General features: G+C 39.1%; 1 protein-coding gene across 1 annotated transcript in view; it reads right to left on the bottom strand.

Annotated features, from left to right (window-relative positions):
* CAMK4 (calcium/calmodulin dependent protein kinase IV) overlaps positions 1 to 18165 on the bottom strand; it is a 220055-nt gene that overhangs the window by 55708 nt on the left and 146182 nt on the right. Inside the window, exon 6 of the mRNA XM_042945093.1 lies at positions 4826 to 4898. Within this exon, the coding sequence (XP_042801027.1) occupies positions 4826 to 4898 (73 nt within the window). The remainder of the gene's footprint in view (positions 1 to 4825; positions 4899 to 18165) is intronic.

Raw genomic sequence — 18165 nt, 5'->3', positions numbered from 1 at the left:
ACTAGACAATACTTCCCACCCTTACTTAAGATTAGCCAGTTCTCCTGCTCCAAAGTCAATGAATCTGTCAATCTTGTGCCCTAATCAGCAGAAACCTGACAGAATAGCTATGAATAAATCTGTAATGACTATAATCTGAGGTCATCAAACAAGAATCAGACCACATCTACTCAGTCACATCATGTCCATGACACTTCAACCAGCTTTTGCAATAGTGAACACACTCATCTCAATCCTGAGAAGAACAATTAACTAGATGTCATTTTTTGAAATCCTCTTTGCGTTGATAATCCTTCCAGGCAGGGATGTGTGCACAATCAACCCCTAAAAATCTGTCCTTTTTTAGGGGAGGTTATAGGTTTTAAAAATTTTTACCACAAGAAGCCTGGAATATTTCATCTTTTTCACGTCCACTTCCTGTTTTACTTCAATGTTCAGATACCATTTTGGTTTCCACAACTTTAAAAGGTTAGATGCTTTTGTTTGTAACTCTTTACCCCTATTATCACAATCTTCAAAATAATTCTAACCCCAACTCTATGTACTAGGGCAGCAGACATGTTTAAGTTCCTCAACCATTTCCTTCTATTTTATTAAATTCAATATATACTCTATATGTACAAGTTTCTCCAGGTGCTCAAGTCATGGCTTTGAAACTAAGACATACCTAAGAGAGTTGTGGCTAGAAAAAAGATGGAAAGTGGCATCAGGAGTGGGGCAAAAAGGAGACAGTAATTCTTTTTGGAAATAGAAGAACAGTAGGATATCAGGGAGAACAAGAAAAGGACTGGAGATGGTGGCAACAGTAAGAGCCATCAGAGGTGTTGGACTATTCCCTGATTATCTTTGTAAGTAAATGGAAAAGGAGGGCTTTAAGACTTGGCATTGTGCTTTCTGACATATGAGGACGTGATGACCCTTCCAAACTGTCCAGATTGACCTAGACCATCTAATTTGGGACTACCTGGAATTCATTTCGGGAAGATAGAATACTCAAGAAGGCTTAATGATCTGTCTGCCCTCAAAGACTAACTGGATGAATTCAAACTCAAAGAGGGAAACATCTTTCACATTCACTTTAAAAGCTTTCATAAATTCTATTTAAAGCTAAAAAGCAGAAGGAGCAAGATTACAGTCAGACAAATACTGTGAAATATTTGGGGCAAGAATTGGGATGAAGTGGGGAGGAAGGGAAGGATTGTGAGATTTGTTACCTAAGAGGTATAATTATCCACACAACATATTTCCCAAGAACTTTTCAATCTTCAAGCTTTCTGCTTCTGTGCTTTCAAAAGCCAGCCTAGATATAGTCTTCTAAGTGTGTGATCCAGAGGAAATGTGAGATGTATCACTGATTACTTTGAGTTCCCAACTGTCCTATTTTTATAGCTATCTATAGCTATGTAGTTGACAATAAACTATTTCATAAATGTCAGCCACTTCCCACAAGTTTTAAATTGCTTGATTATTCTACCTGTGGAAACATTTAGGAAAATTATTATTTTTTTCTCTAAGTTAATCTTCAGTTGTAGCAATCAGAGAAAATTTTTGTAAAACTTCTTTCAAAGAGTGACTTGAATGTGGCAATCTACTTTTTTTTTTTTTTGGTCTTACTTATTTATTTATTTAGTACTTTTTTTTATTATGTAAGTTTTTATTTAAACTCCAGTTAGTTAACATACAGTGTCATACTAGTTTCAGGTATACAGTATAGTGGTTCAATAGTTCCATACATCATCTGGGGCTCATCACAACAAGTGCATTCCTTAATCCCCAACACCTATTTAACCCATCTCCCCACAAACGTCCCCTCCGGTAACCATCAGTTTGTTCTCTGGAGTTAAGAGTCTACTTCTCAGCGTGCCTCTTTCTCTTTTTGTCCCCCCTCCCCCCCCCTTTGCTCGGTAACTTCTCAAACTGGAGCTTTCTGAGTAGATAGAATAACAAGTTTTTTGTTTGTTTGCTTTAAATTGACAATTAGTAGTAGACTAATCAATCCATCTTGCAAGATCTGGAATAGAGTTGAAGTCTAGGCCCTCTTTTCTATGTGAGGTACCCCTATCTGGGGCATCCCTCCCTGTTGGGGGCCCTTTTATTCCTTAATTGGTGTAACTCCAATAGGTGGAAAAAGTCTGATGATGAAAGCATTCATTTCTCATTCGCTGAATAAGGACAGAGCTCTCTCAGTCAGCTACCTGAGTATCACTAAATTGAAGCATGCCCACTGTGATAAACCAAAAGAATCAAGCGCTGACCTAAATGGATGGAAGCAGCCAGAAAGAACATATTGAAGAAGGTGTGTTTTGAATGACGGGAAAAGAATTAAATGATAGTAAGGGAGCAGAAAAGAATCTCATGAATGAAAGCAAGTTATAAAGAAAGCTTTCTTTCATATGAAATGAGCAGAAAAATGATAGTAAGCATGTTTCACTAAATGTATCAGCATCTAGAAAGACAAAACACAGAATAGTGACTATTTCTATTTTGATGCATTTTCAGTTATTTAGTTGGTAAATATTTATTGAGCACTGACTATTGTCAATTGTTTTTGATTTTAGTACTTAGCTGGGGAGTAGGGATGTACGTATAGATTTTCAACATCTAATACATCTTTATACGAATATACTGAGTCTGAAGTTGCTTGCCCTTTTCCCTCTCTTTTGAACATTGCTATCAGCTTCTTTAGTCTTTTCTACTACTCTGTTAGGTTAAATATTATGCCTATTTTACATGAGGAAACTGAGGCTCAGAAGTGTTTAGTGATAGGGCCCAAGCTCACATATCTAGAAATTGAACCAAGCTCTGACTCCCTAAGTCCTCTTAACTGCTATACCAGCTGCCTGCGTGATTTGGATAAATTGACAGTGAGCCACTGCCAGCATGTTTATTTAAATAGATAACCTATCGTATATAGTAATGAGAAACGAAGTTTTTAAATGGGTATTTAAGAAAGGCATAAGGACGCCCGAGTGGCTCAGTCGGTTGAGCATCTGACTTCAGCTCAGGTCATGATCTTGTGGTTCATGAGTTCAAACACCATGTCAGGCTCTGTGCTGACAGCTCAGAGCCTGGAGTCTGCTTCGGATTCTGCGTCTCCCTCTCTGCCCCTCCCCTGCTCGCTCGCACTCTCTCTCTCAAAAATAAATGGAAATTTAAAAATTAATTAAATTAAAAAAAAATAAAAAATTTAAAAATTCAAATTACAAATAACTGCCATTATTGAACTCAGAAGTGACAAGATGAAAACAAGGACTGAAAAAGAGAATTTTAGACTTATATATTTAATGACAGGAACTGGAAGTAACTAGAAGTGGTTGTTTGTTTGCTTGTTTGTTTAATAAAGCACTCAGGAGCAGTCATCGCATGGTAGGGAACAGGATTAGGTTCAGGGGCAGTAGAAGGAAGACCCCACTGAAGTTGGAAAGGTGGCTATGAGGAGAGAAGGTAATGGAAGAGTTAAAAATCATTCCCAAGCTGGCAAGCTTAAGAAACCAGGGATGGTAACTACACTGCTTGTGATGAAAACTCTGGAGTGGAGGGGTTATTTTGGGTATGGTAAGAGGATGAATTTGAAATAAAATATTCATATAATCAGGAACTGCACTGTATATTTAGAGTAAAATTGCAGGGCATCCTCTCCACCTTCAAACTTTTCATACCCTACCATAGCAAAAAGACCAAAACACTTGTATAGGAAGGAATAATTTGGAAAGACTGGGCTATATATCCAATTGAACTTGGTGTTGATAACTCAATCATGGATTTGGTCAGACCATAGATCTGCTATCTCTAGGAGTCCTGTGGAGACTCTGAAGACTGTTTTTCCTTTTCATCAATGATAGACAAGCTAGTTAGGTATCAGAGTCCTTCCTACTTGCTTTCCTTCTTCTCTCCCTCCTTGGCTCCCTTCCCTCCTTCCCTCCTTTCTGTTTTGGTTGGGGTAAAATTCACAGAACATGTGATCTTGTCACTGTGGTTGATTTCTCAAGATACTGAATGATGATTTTAGTTAGATAATTGACTCCACACAATAGAATATATCTTAATTCTGAGTATATTTTATAGATTTGTCTCTTTAATGCTGATAAATATCTCCGCTTGGGCTTCATCCTGTTTGTTCAGAGAGTAATTTGTTCTGACTTTATATTCAATAAATGAATAATCACCAAAGTGTTCCAGCACATATCAGACACCATTAAACATATGGGAAAAATTTCATCAGTGGAGTCTGTTTCATCTAGGCAAATGTTTCCTTATTAATTCAATCCAAACAAGCTTCTCAAAATTACATATTTCTGTAAATGTGTATGCATGTTTCTATCATCAACTTTCAAAACTTTATTCTAGTTAGAAACATTAACTTATATTTTTCCTTAAAAAATACAATTGTCAGTATTTTTAACTTTAATTGACTTATTACTTGTCTTGAAAGAAAAATCAATAATCTCTATGCTCCAAGATCTATTATATGTCACATTCAACCTTCCTCCACTTCCCTGCCAAATAACAAAAACAATAAGGAAACAAACTCAAGAAATGGAAAGAAAGAGAAGAGAACAAGTATAGGCACCAGCACCAAAGTCTGATTGGATTTCATAATAATGGAAATTATTTTAACAAACTTATGGTATTATACAGGAGGATTGCATCTCTCAGGGAGTAATCAATAGAAAATATACATTTATCAACATATATTCTACAAAGTATTGCATACTGTTTTGTTGTGGATGTTACGGCTGGTCACAGATGTACACTAGTTAACTGATGATTCTGTAAGAAGAAAAGTTTACCAAAAGTTACACTACTGCTGTCACTTCATACTTACAGCAACTGCCTCCAGGATTTGTTTAACAGCATCTGCAGCATCTCGTTCACTATAATATCCCTTTTCCACAATCCTAAAAAAAATAATAATAATACTAATAACCATGAAATGCTTCTCAGACATATGCATTCAGTGGAGTAGATGTGAAAACAGTTTAATTAAGTTAATGTTAAGGAAGATACATCTAAACAGCCCCAACAGGCTAGCATAATACCAGGGGAAATATTTCCATAAGCTGATACTCTAGAAATTTTGGGTTTAAGAAAATGAAAAACATTTATCTTGCCTTGGCTTGAACTGTCCATCCTATTTGAGGACAAAAAAAATTCTTTTTAAACTTTGTATTGAGAATTGTGTTAAACATATACCAACTAGGCAACATACCATGAATCATCCTGTGTAATTGCTACACAGCTTCAATAATTATTAATTCATGGCCAATGCTGTTTTATTTATCCAATCAATTATTTTCCATTCTCTTTTTTTAATTTTGAAGTATCAGACATCACATAATTTCATTATATATAAGGAGTTTTCTCTAAAAAAAAAAGGATCTTTTAAAACTCATAACTACAATGCCATTATCATACCTATAAATTACAATTCCTTAATATTTTCAAAACCGCAGTGTTTCAAATATCCAATTGTCTTGGACATGTTAAAAATTGTTTGTTTGAATCAGCATCCAAATAAGGTCCACACAGTTTGACTGGTTACATGCGTCTCTTATTCTCTTTTTACATGTAGCTCCTCATTCTTCACCCCTCCTTCTGCCCCCTCCTCTCTCTCCATCTGGCTTTCTATTCCAAATACACGACTTGCTCTTTTTGCATGGATATGGACAAAGAATCTTTCTTTTCATTCTTTTTTTTTTTTTCAAGGAATCTTTCTTTTAACTTAAGTCTTTTTCATTTTGCTTTCAGGAATGTTTTCCTGAATTAGAATGCTTTGTACCCATATCTGTTTTCTTCCATTGCTTTCATTGCTTTGGTTTTCTTCTTTGGGGTGTGCAGTTACATGCACTATGAGGTCTTTTTTTGTTTTTTTGTTTTTGTTTTTTTTACTTTTGACTTATATTTTCTCTCTCCTTTATGATGTTCTTAATTTTAGTATTAAGTAATATTAATTTCAATATTCTGCAGATTATGTAATGCTTTCATCTGTTTTGTGGGCACACCCTCCTGACATGCTAATTTTCTGTGCTCTTATAATCATTTTGTATTGCAATTAATGGAGACACCTGTCTGTTGTTATTTATTTTTAAGCAAAGTTGGTTTTCTTAACCTTTTTGACAGAACGATGGGTCAGGATATCTTTTAGTTTCATGTCTCTTGACTTTCTGATTATTTTCATGAAGCATTCAAAATTATGACCTCATACTTTCTGAGATCTCTTCTCCTCTATCTGAAACTTTACCTCTACTCATCTGCTCTGGGTATTAGAGTCTCTTCCCAGCAGTTTCTCCTAATTTACCCAAGGGGGCTTCAGATAGTACCTCCAGGATTTATAGAGCCTTGACTGTATTAGTCAAGTCCTTCAGACCTTATTGTAGGGGGATCCTTGTGATTCTCAGAGATTTGGATGGCAAAAAGCCCTCACAATTTCAGCTGTTCTTGTATTGGCCCATTCTGCTTCTCAGTGATTTGGAGGCTTTGGAGATTGGAGTCTTCTCCTCTTCTTAGGTTTATCAATGTCCCCTTACGTCCTCTAACCTAGAGGCTAATACTATGTGGCTCTTGTAACGGTCATTAGTTTGTCCTCATTCACTTGTTTCAAGGTTTCGTGGGAAACCTTGTCACCTGGTTTTGTTATAGATATTGTCTGTGAGTTTTACGTTTTTCTGTCCTAGTTTCTCTATTCTTATAGGTATGTTTCAAAAGACTAGAAAACTACACTGTTTCTATTTCTATCTTCCCAAAATTTCAAGAAAAACACATTTTTTATACTGCTAAAGAGTACCAACTTGCATAAGATGTTTTCAGCTGACAAAAGTTTGTGGTAAAGATATGCCTGAAAAAGGTCAATTCAAAACATATGAGACAAAATTTCAACAATTTTTGTAATTTTGTATTGAAATTTTTTAGACTAACAATATCTTACATAGCACAGTTATTCTTCACAAAGTATCTTCCTTTTTTTTTATGTTGTGGCAAGAAGCTGTAAGTTCTCAAAGCTGGTATTAAAAGTTGGATTTAAAAATCTATAAAACAGGGGCGCCTGGGTGGCTCAGTCGGTTAAGCGGCCGACTTCGGCCCAGGTCATGATCTCGCAGTCTGTGAGTTCGAGCCCCGCGTCGGGCTCTGTGCTGACAGCTCAGAGCCTGGAGCCTGTTTCAGATTCTGTGTCTCCCTCTCTCTGACCCTCCCCGTTCATGCTTTGTCTCTCTCTGTCTCAAAAATAAATAAACGCTAAAAAAAAAAAATTAAAAATCTATAAAATGTTGGGAATGCAAGCTAGTGCAGCCACTCTGTAAAACAGTATGGAGGTTCCTCAAAAAAACTAAAAATAGAACTAAACCACAACCCAGCAATTGCACTACTAGGTATTTATCCAAGGGATACAGGTGTGCTGTTTCAAAGGGACACATGCAACCCAATGTTTCTAGCAGCACTATCAACAATAGCCCAAGTAAGGAAAGAGCCCAAATGTCCATCGATGGATGAATGGATAAAGAAGATGTGGTATATATATACAATGGAGTATTACTCGGCAATCAAAAAGAATGAAATCTTGCCATTTGCAACTATGTGGATGGAACTGGAGGGCATTATGCTAAGTGAAATTAGTCAGAGAAAGACAAAAATCATATGACTTCACTCATATGAGGACTTTAAGAGACAAGACAGATGAACATAGGGAAGGGAAACAAAAATAATATAAAAACAGGGAGGGGGACAAAACAGAAGAGACTCATAAATATGGAGAACAAACTGAGAGTTACTGGAGGGGTTGTGGGAGGGGGGATGGGCTAAATGGGTAAGGGGCATTAAGGAACCTACTCCTGAAACCATTGCTGCACTATATGCTAATTAATTTGGATGTAAATTGAAAAAAATTAAATTAAAAAATATCTATAAATTGTTTCCAAAATAGGGGATGGATGATAAGGAAAAGCAGAAAAAAAAACAGGTATCAAATAAAAAATATATAAGAAGATACCTCAGTGACCATAATTATCAAGATTCAGAAAAATTATAATTATATGGATGCAAAAATTTCAATTATTTTATTTTCTCTATTCAACACTGTCAAGAGACACAAACTCATCATCTTTTCAAAGGAGGAATGATGAAATATCCTTCCTCACCTTTTTATTTATCAGATACCGGTTATGTGCCAAGGTCAAATAAAATGTCAAAGTAGATTACAATATTAAGGGAATCATTATTAATTGGTTCTTGAAAATCAGTTTTCATACAATATTTCCTTTTAATATCACAAATTCTTCCAATTCATGATTAAGTTACATAGTCTACTTACTAGAAATTTATTTGCACTATACTTTCTGAACATTTTAAAATTAAGTGTGAGAGAAGAGGAAAAGAAGGACTAGTATGTCAGAGTAAGTTGAGAACTTTGGCTACCATTACATCATCCTCTGCATTTTGCTCTAAATGTATATTTTGTGGTACATCCATCAACCAACTCAAATGTAATTAGTGTCTCCTCTGTGTGTGGCACCTGCACTCTAGCAGCTTGGCTTTCCCCAGTCCTCTTAAACGAGGAGAGTTGTTACAAAGACGATGGAAAGGAATGGCCAATAGTTACTTTCTACCGCCCATTCTCCCCAGAAGAGGATAAAATCAGTTACTTCCTGTGCTGCAAAAAACAGCGTGGATTTTTCCCATAGTCACTCACCAAGGCTAGAGCTTTATCACAACTGCTTTGTGGCACCCCTCTAGAGGGTGCTATTCATGACTTAGTCTATGTAAGCAGTACTCCGCCAAGTTTCACAACCGTTTGCAGCCTCTCTGATGAGAAATCCTCCTTGTCTGCTAGGTACATAAGTTCTTATGAATGTATCCCCACCTCTTAGAAGGGAAGTGCTTCACCCACTAGAAATTCCTCCCTATATTTTGATTTATTATGATGCCCCAAGCTTTGGCCTACATATGATGTTTATGCATTTTTTATTTGGGTATAATTTAGAGTTAATTGCCTGTGTTTAGAATGTGACCATGTGTGTGAATGTCTAGGGACTGGCTAGATAAAGCAGTGAATTTTCTTGGGACCTGTTTTCAGGTAGGATAGAGGGAAGAGTAGTAGGTGTAAGAACAGGTAATGGAAATCTCACTAATTTTCTACAACATATGCTAAATTAGTAAAACATTTCATCTAGTTAATGGAAAGGATGCATTCTTTTTTTTTGTTTGTTTATTTTTGAGACAGAGAGAGACAGAGCATGAACGGGGGAGGGGCAGAGAGAGAGGGAGACACAGAATCGGAAGCAGGATCCAGGCTCTGAGCCATCAGCCCAGAGCCCGATGCGGGGCTCGAACTCACGGACCGTGAGATCGTGACCCGGGCTGAAGTCGGACGCTTAACCGACTGAGCCACCCGGGCGCCCCGGAAAGGATGCATTCTAACAGATATGTTCATTCACTCATTTATTCAAGAAATATTATGGAATGACCGTTATGTGCTGGGCATTCAGTAGTGAACCAGACATGGCCTCTGCACTTATGGGGTTTCTCTTGGTATTAGCAGACACAGACAATCAACACAGTGTGCTAAATACTGTTTGCAGAGGTATTAGAGAATGACCTGAAAGCTCACAGAGAGGACCAGTGATTGATTCTGGAGGCCATGCATGGTGGGAAAAGGATTCCAGAGACAGCTATATCTCAGCTCAGACTTCAAGGGTGTGTACAAGTTTTCTAGTTGCAGAAAGGGTAGGAGCTAGGAGTGGGATAGGTATAGAGGAGGAGCAGGGACTAGAGAAGAAGAAGATTGCTCTTAAAAAAATTTTTTTTTAATTTGAGAGAGAGAGAGGGAGCACACGCAAGTTGGGGGGAGAGGCAGGGTAGGGGGAGAGAAAGAGAGAGAGAGAATCTTAAGCAGGCTCCACACTCAGCATGGAGCCCAACATGAGGCTTGATGCCAAGATCCTGGGATCATGATCTGGGCAGAAATCAAGAGTCGGATGTTCAACTGACTGAGTCACCCAGGCACCCAGGAAGGAGTTTGTTCTAAGAAAAAGGACCAACACTACAGTGAGAATTATGAGAGTGTGGACGACATAGTGATAGTCAAACAATAATTCTGTCTAACATGAGCCAGGTACTTGCAGAATCTATAAAGAATAAAATTTGGGTCCTGCCCCAGAGGAAACCACAGTAGAGAAATTATTAACAAAAGCATCACCATAGATGTAAAACATGTTATACTAAGGTTTGTACAGCCAAAGGATTTATAAATTCTGTTGTCAGAAATGTCTCTAGAGTAGACATGTAGGACAGGAGCACAGAATGCAGGCACTCTCCCCACCCCATCCCCTTGACCTCTACTCTCCATATGCTCTCCATAGCTTAACCACATGTCTTCTAGCTTCCTTCTGCTAAAAGGCATTTTGTTCCCAGTGGATTTGTTCATGGAGTTAGGTTTCTGGAATTCAAACATTCATCTTTAAGTATTTTATAAGTTGAGCTTCCACCGAGGCCATTCATGGCTGACTAGAAAGATCAACAGCAGTGAACTTCTCAAGTTGCAAATGCAGGTTTTTAACTTAAACTAAGATTGGAAGTGAAGACATTAGTGACCAAGCAAAGGAAAATGAAATCTTACAACCTTTTTCTCTCCATTTAGGCATGACTGCAGTAGATATGTTTGGCCAATACCTTCTGTAGGTTATCATGGGAAAATTTTTAGCCTTCTCACTAGATTTATGTTTTGATCACCCACAGAGCCTCGCTCCCAGTCTTGCTCATACTGGGCAGTCAATAAGTATTTGTGGAATTGTTGAGAAAATGAATAAAGTTTTACACCATAAGATGGCCGATGGGACTAAAACAAGCTCTGGTCTCTGGCTTAGAAACCCCTCTTCCGGGTTCTTCTAGCCCTGTTTGCCAAGTGCACGAAAACCCTTCCACAAATATGGAGGCTGACAACTATAAATTACCCTTCTTGCTTGCATTTGGGGCTCAGATCTTTGGAGAAATGGTCTCCTCTGAGCCTGCCAGTGTTAAATAAATCTCCGATCCCCCAAGATCTCGGAGTGCCACTTAGTTTTTCCGCCAGCGTTCCAGCCTGGTTCCGTAACAGGCTGGAATCAATACTAACTGCCAAGTAAATGAGTGCCAGAGAAATTTCAGACTGTGGATATTTGAACAACTCCTTTGCCTGTGTTCCTTATCACGGGGAACAAAGCATTGGACTAGAAACTGATGTTTATCACAAGTATGCTGGATATGGATCCAAGGGGAGAGTAGCCATATAGACGCTTCCCAAAGCAAAATACAACAGGTATAAAGGTTCCTGTTGGCCTTAGGAATACATTCAGAGTTAGTTCCTAGATATTATTGTAATAACATGAATCTGTTTTGAAACTTATTTTGAATAAAATCAAAATGATTCAAATCAGCAAAATACATCATTTGTTTCATGAGGCAACACATAGCAATTTCTCTGTAATATTTAGCTAGAATTTCAGAAAAACAAGTTGCCATATACATCCAATCAAGAGTTTGTAGCTTTATACAAAATATATTAGTGCCTTCAGTTTTTAGAAGCAATGAAATATTGAATCATTGTAGGGGTTTTAGAGCTGTAAAAAATAGGATAATTTTGGTTTTTATATTTAAATATACTTATTGGTATATTTCTCCTCCGATTTAGCAAACTAATTTCTTTTTCATGCTCTGTAACATAATAAGAAGGGAGTTAAGATGTTATCAGCATCTTCAAATCATTTTCAAAGGCCCAGGGCCATGTAGTTTCTCGCTATTAAGCACATTTTCCTATTTTTCCATTGTGACCTGGGCTAGAAGACTCAGGGCTAAAAACAAAGACTCAGGATTTTAATCACAAGGGGACCCAAAAAGCTACCCTGAGATCTCAGTTCCCATGGGTCCCTCAGTTGCTAACAGGAGTAGCAGACATCTGCAGATCAGGGAAGGAAGTGCAATAGGGATGTGTCTCTGTAGGCTGCCAAGCTGTGATCCTCTGACCTCACTAGGCTTCTTAGTCCTAGACCATGCTTTTTACGGCCACCATTTCCTGTGTGTTGGTGCGAACGCTCTTCTTCCCCACAGTTGGGACTATTTCCCTTCTCATCATTTTAACATTGCAGGATGAAAAAGCACAGGCAATGCCTATTTCTTTCCATGGATCTGCTTTAAAATACGACTTTTGAGCATTTGTTGCTGTCACCTTAATTGCTGTAAATTGAATTGAGCACATCACCCGGCTGAATTGAGCACATCACCCGGCTGGCAGTTAGCACCGGCAATGCAGCTGAAGAGCTCTAATCTGATCATTTCCTGAGGCCCTCAGACTTCCTGGCACGGAGATTAGGAGCCCTCCAGCTCTCCCCACCAATGACAGCTTTTTCTCAAATGGAAGTGCTATTAGATAACCATAGGTTTTTGTGGAAAAGATACTGGTCTGATGACGATGTGTACTGAAGGATCAAATAACATAGGGTAAAAGCCCCAGACAGGAGTTTCAGGAACCAAGTCTTAAGAGCTGCCAGTACATCATTACGCTGTTACATACATTAAAGTGAATTCTGCTGTAGCCTGTGTAAATCTATCACTCCTTTATAAGCTTCTTTCACTGCCTTTTCTCATTTCATTGATGACAACTTAGTGAATATTGATGGTTTTTCTAAGAAGTTCCCTGAAGAGTGTTAAATTCATAGACTTAAAAAATAGTGTCAAAGATACTAGCGGCAACTGTTAAATTTGAAAGCTAGGAAGAGAATGAGGGAGCTGTGGATCATTGTGGGTGCTGCTCAGGGACAGGATGGTGCAGGAGAAAGGGGAGGTCAAATCAAACTATAGACCTGGGTTTGGGCCTAAGGGAGCCCTGATACAGTTCCCTCGTACTGTAAGTGAAATGCTTTACCCAAAGATGTAATATAAATTGTCCAAGAGCATAGTATTTATTCAAGTTATTCGTTTGACAAATACTGACCAACTGCTTACTTTCTGTCTAGAACAGCTTCTAAAACAGAGTCTAAGGTAGTCATTTCTAATCCTGCCAATGTGCTCTGCTTTTGGATATCCCTTTACCCTTCCCTCTATGCTTTACCTGCTAATTTCTGATTTCTCACTTAAAATTCAGCTCAAAGATTCTATTCCTCCCTGAAGCCATTTCTGCCTTAGACGACCCCCTTATTTTGTGCCTAAAGTGCTGTGTTTATGTCTGAATTATAAATAAAGACTTAGAGCCAAATCTCTGGCCAACCTGTGGCAAATACAAAGTGTCTTATGATATATCTTTTGTATACTTGATTCTTACTTTTATTTCCTTTTTAGTCCCTTGTCCTCATTTATTTTTTTTATCTTGTGATATTGTGGTTGTCTCCATAGCCTTAAACACATTTTTGGGAGATGATGGCAGTATTGAAAAATAATATTAGGGTCCATATCACATTTTTACTTTCCCGATTCTGGACCAGGAGCTCATTGAGGGTGAAAGCACTGTGCTCTGGTTAATGTGCTGGTGAAAAAAATAAAGGTCAGTGGTGAAGCCAGAACAGTAGGGTGAGGCCAGAATGAGTTGTTTTATTTGTCATGTTTAAAAGAACTGACTTTTAGGAAGTATCCTTCTGGGCTGACCTGATCAAATCAGTGCTTTAAACATGGATGGATGGAAGACAGTGAAAGTTACACCAGTTTGGAGGCTGTTGCATTGGCAAAGAGAATGTAAAGGCTCAAAAGGGCACAAGAAGTGGGAAAGGGGAGAGAGAATGGATCTGAAAGCTGCTCAGAGAAAGAGTTATGGGGAGGGGGCTGGACAGAGTGAGAGGAAGAGGGAGAAATTAATGCTGACCAGCTCAGATGTTAAGTTAGTTCACAGAGGTAGGAGGGAGAAGCAAGATGGAGAGTGGAAGGAAGAATGTGGAGTTCACTTGAGGACATACTGATCTAGAGGTGCCTATAGGATGTGTAGGTGAAAATATCTAGCAGATTGTTGACAATATGGTTCTTATCTCTGCTGAGACAGCAGTCAGCAATGTGGCTGAAACCACAGGAGATTGTCCAATTTACCTACAGAGAATGTAGGCAAGAGCTTTAGGAAAGGCAGACATTGAAGGAATGGAAAGAGGAAGAAGAACTCAGGAAAGAGATCAGGAGGACATAAGGGAAGGGAAGCAAAAAGAATATAAAAACAGGGAGGGGGACAAAATATAAGAGACTCTTAAATATGGAGAACAAACAGAGGGTTACTGGAGGAGTTGTGGGAGGGGAGATGGGCTAAATGGGTAACGGTCATTAAGGAATCTACCCCTGAAATCATTGTTGCATGATATGCTAACTTGGATGTGAATTTAAAAAATAAATCACATTAAAAAAAAAAAAAAGGAGAAAACTGAAAAGATAGAATAAAATCCAAGGGAAAAAGAGATGCTGTCAAAACCTACATGAAAGATATGGAGAGATTTAGCCAACAGTGTAAAATACCACAGACCACCTCTCCAAAAACATACAAGCTCCAGCCTCAACAAACCCTTGGTGTTCCTCAAATATCCTTATTCTTGAATCAGAAGATGGCGGCGTAGGAGGATGCTGGGCTCACCTCGTCATGCTCACTTAGACTCCACCCACATCTGCCTAAATAATCCAGAAAACCACCAGAAGACTAGCAGAACGGACTCTCCAGAGCCAAGTGTAGACAAGAGGCCCACAGAAGAGGGTAGGAAGGGCAGCGAGGTGGTGCGTGCTACATGGACTGGCGGGAGGGAGCCGGGGCGGTGGAGGGGCAGCCCACCCAGCAAGGCAGAGCCCCTGAGTCTGACTTGCAAAAGCGGAGGGACCGGATGGAGTGTGTTCTGACAGCCAGCAGGACTTAACATCTTGAATGTTATAAGTCAACAGCTCTGCTCAGAGAGCGAGAGGGCTTGAGGACAACGGGAGGGAGAGTTGTTGAGCCCTGGAGGACAGAGCTCAACTCGGCAGGGAACAAAGGCACTGGCCAGCGCCATCTCCCTCGCCCATCCCCCAGCCAAAATCCCAAAGGAAACCAGTTCCCGTCACGGAACTTGCTTGCACCACGCAAACACCCAACGCTGTGCTTCTGTGGATCCATCCCTCTGACGGGTCGGCCTCCCTCCCGGTGCCACAGGGCCCCTCCCACAGCAGACCACAGAAGGCAAAGCTAGCTGAGCCTGCCCCTCCCGCCCCTGTGCACCTTGTGGATCCACCCTGGCTAATATGCCAGATCCCATCGAAGCAGCACCACAAGCCTGGCAGTGTGAAAGTAGCCCAAACAGGGGCCACATCATTCCGCAGTGAGTCCTGCCCCTGGGAGAGGGGAAGAAAAGGTACACACCAGTCTGACTGTGGCCCCAGTGGTGGGCTGGGGGCAGACATCAGGTCTGAATGTGGGCCCACCCACCAACACAAGTTACTCCAGACAGCACAGCAGAAGTGCCGTGCAGTTGGGCGCCACCCTAGGGACTATCCAAAATGATGAAACGGAAGAATTCTCCTCAAAAGAAACTCCAGGAAGTAGCGACAGCTAACGAACTGATCAAAAACGATTTAAGCAATATAACAGAACGTGAATTTAAAATAATAGTCATAAAATTAATCTCTGGACTTGAAAAAAGTAAAGAGGACAGCAGAGAATCTATTGCTACAGAGATCAAGGGACTAAGAAACAGTCAGGAGGAGCTAAAAAATGCTATAAATGAGGTGCAAGATAAAATGGAGGCGACCACAGCTCGGATTGAAGAGGCAGAGGAGAGAATAGGTGAATTAGAAGATAAATTTATGGAAAAAGAGGAAGCTGAAAAAAGAGATAAAAAAATCCAGGAGTATGAGGGGAGAATTAGAGAACTAAGTGATGCGATGAAATGCAATAATATCCGTATAATAGGGATTCCAGAGGAGGAAGAGAGAGAGAAAAAGGGGCTGAAGGTGTACTTGAACAAATCATAGCTGAGAACTTCCCTGATCTGGGGAAGGAAAAAGGAATTGAAATCTAAGAGGCACAGAGAACTCCCTTCAGACGTAACTTGAATCGATCTTCTGCACAACATATCATAGTGAAACTGGCAAGATACAAGGATAAAGAGAAAAATCTGAAAGCAGCTAGGGATAAACACGCTCTAACATATAAAGGGAGACCGATAAGACTAGTGATGGATCTATCTACTGAAACTTGGCAGGCCAGAAAGGAATGGCAGGATATTTTCAATGTGATGAACAGAAAAAATATGCAGCCGAGAATCCTTTATCCAGCAAGTCTGTCATTTAGAATAGAGGGAGAGATAAAGGTCTTCTCAAAAAAACAAAAAAACTGAAGAAATTCCTCACCACTAAACCGGCCCTACAAGAGATCCTAAGGGGGATCCTGTGAGACAAAGTACCAGAGACATCACTACAAGCATGAAACCTACAGACATCACAATGACTCTAAACCCATATCTTTCAATAATAACACTGAATGCAAATGGACTAAATGCTCCAACCAAAAGACATAAGGTATCAGAATGGATAAAAAAACAAGACCCATCTATTTGCTGTCTACAAGAGACTCATTTTAGACCTGAGGACATCTTCAGATTGAAAGTGAGGGCATGGAGAACTATCTATCATGCTACTGGATCTCAAAAGAAAGCTGGAGTAGCCATACTTATATCAGACAAACTAGACTTTAAATGAGGCTGTAACAAGAGATGAAGAAGGGCATTATATAATAATTACAGGGTCTATCCATCATGCAGAGCTAACAATTATAAATGTCTATGCACCGAATACTGGAGCCCCCAAATATATAAAAAAATTAATCACAAACATAAGCAACCTTATTGATAAGAATGTGGTAATCGCAGGGGACTTTAATACCCCACTTACAACATTGGATATATCATCTAGACACAGGATCAATAAAGAAACAAGGGCCCTGAATGATACATTGGATCAGATGGACTTGACAGATATACTTAGAACTCTGCATCCCAAAGCAACAGAGTATACTTTCTTCTCGAGTGCACATGGAACATTCTCCAAGATAGATCACATACTGGGTCACAAAACAGCCCTTCATAAGTATACAAGAATTGAGATCATACCATGCATACTTTCAGACCACAATGCTATGAAACTTGAAATCACAGGAAAAAGTCTGGAAAACCTCCAAAAGCATGGAGGTTAAAGAACACCCTACTAAAGAATGAGTGGGTCAACCAGGCAATTAGAGAATTTTCTCTAATGAAAATGAAAATGAAAATGAAAATGAAAATGAAAATGAAAATGAAAATACAACAATCCAAAAGCTTTGGGATGCAGCGAAGGCAGTCCTGAGAGGAAAATACATTTCAATCCAGGCCTATCTCAAGAAACAAGAAAAATCCCAAATACAGAATCTAAGAGCACACCTAAAGGAAATGGAAGCAGAACAGCAAAGACACCCCAAACCCAGCAGAAGAAGAGAAATAATAAAGATCAGACCAGAAATAAACAATATAGAATCTAAAAAATCTGTAGAGCAGATCAACGAAACCAAGAGTTGGTTTTTTGAAAAAATAAACAAAATTGATAAACCTCTAGCCAGGCTTCTCATAAAGAAAAGGGAGATGACCCAAATAGATAAAATCATGAATGAAAATGGAATTATTACAACCAATCCCTCAGAAATACAAGGAATTATCAGGGAATACTATGAAAAATTATATGCCAACAAACTGGACAACCTGGAAGAAATGGACAAATTCCTAAGCACCCACACACTTCCAAAACTCAAACAGGAAGAAATAGAAAACTTGAACAGACCCATAACCAGCAAAGAAACTGAATCAGTTATCAAAAATCTCCCAACAACTAAGAGTCCAGGACCAGATGGCTTCCCAGGGGAATTCTACCAGACACTTAAGGCAGAGATAATACCTATCCTTCTCAAGCTGTTCCAAAAAATAGAAAGGAAGGAAAACTTCCACTCATTCTATGAAGCCAGCATTACTTTGATTCCTAAACCAGACAGAGACCCAGTAAAAAAGAGAATTCCAGGCCAATATCCCTGATGAATATGGATGCAAAAATTCTCAGTAAGATACTAGCAAATCGAATTCAACAGCATATAAAAAGAATTATACACCATGATCAAGTGGGATTCATTCCTGGGATGCAGGGCTGGTTCAACATTCGCAAATCAATCAATGTGATACATCACAT

This window comes from Panthera leo, chromosome A1 (assembly GCF_018350215.1).
Source record: "Panthera leo isolate Ple1 chromosome A1, P.leo_Ple1_pat1.1, whole genome shotgun sequence".
Taxonomy (NCBI): Eukaryota; Metazoa; Chordata; class Mammalia; order Carnivora; family Felidae; genus Panthera; species Panthera leo.
This window is presented reverse-complemented; position numbering and strand designations above follow the sequence as displayed.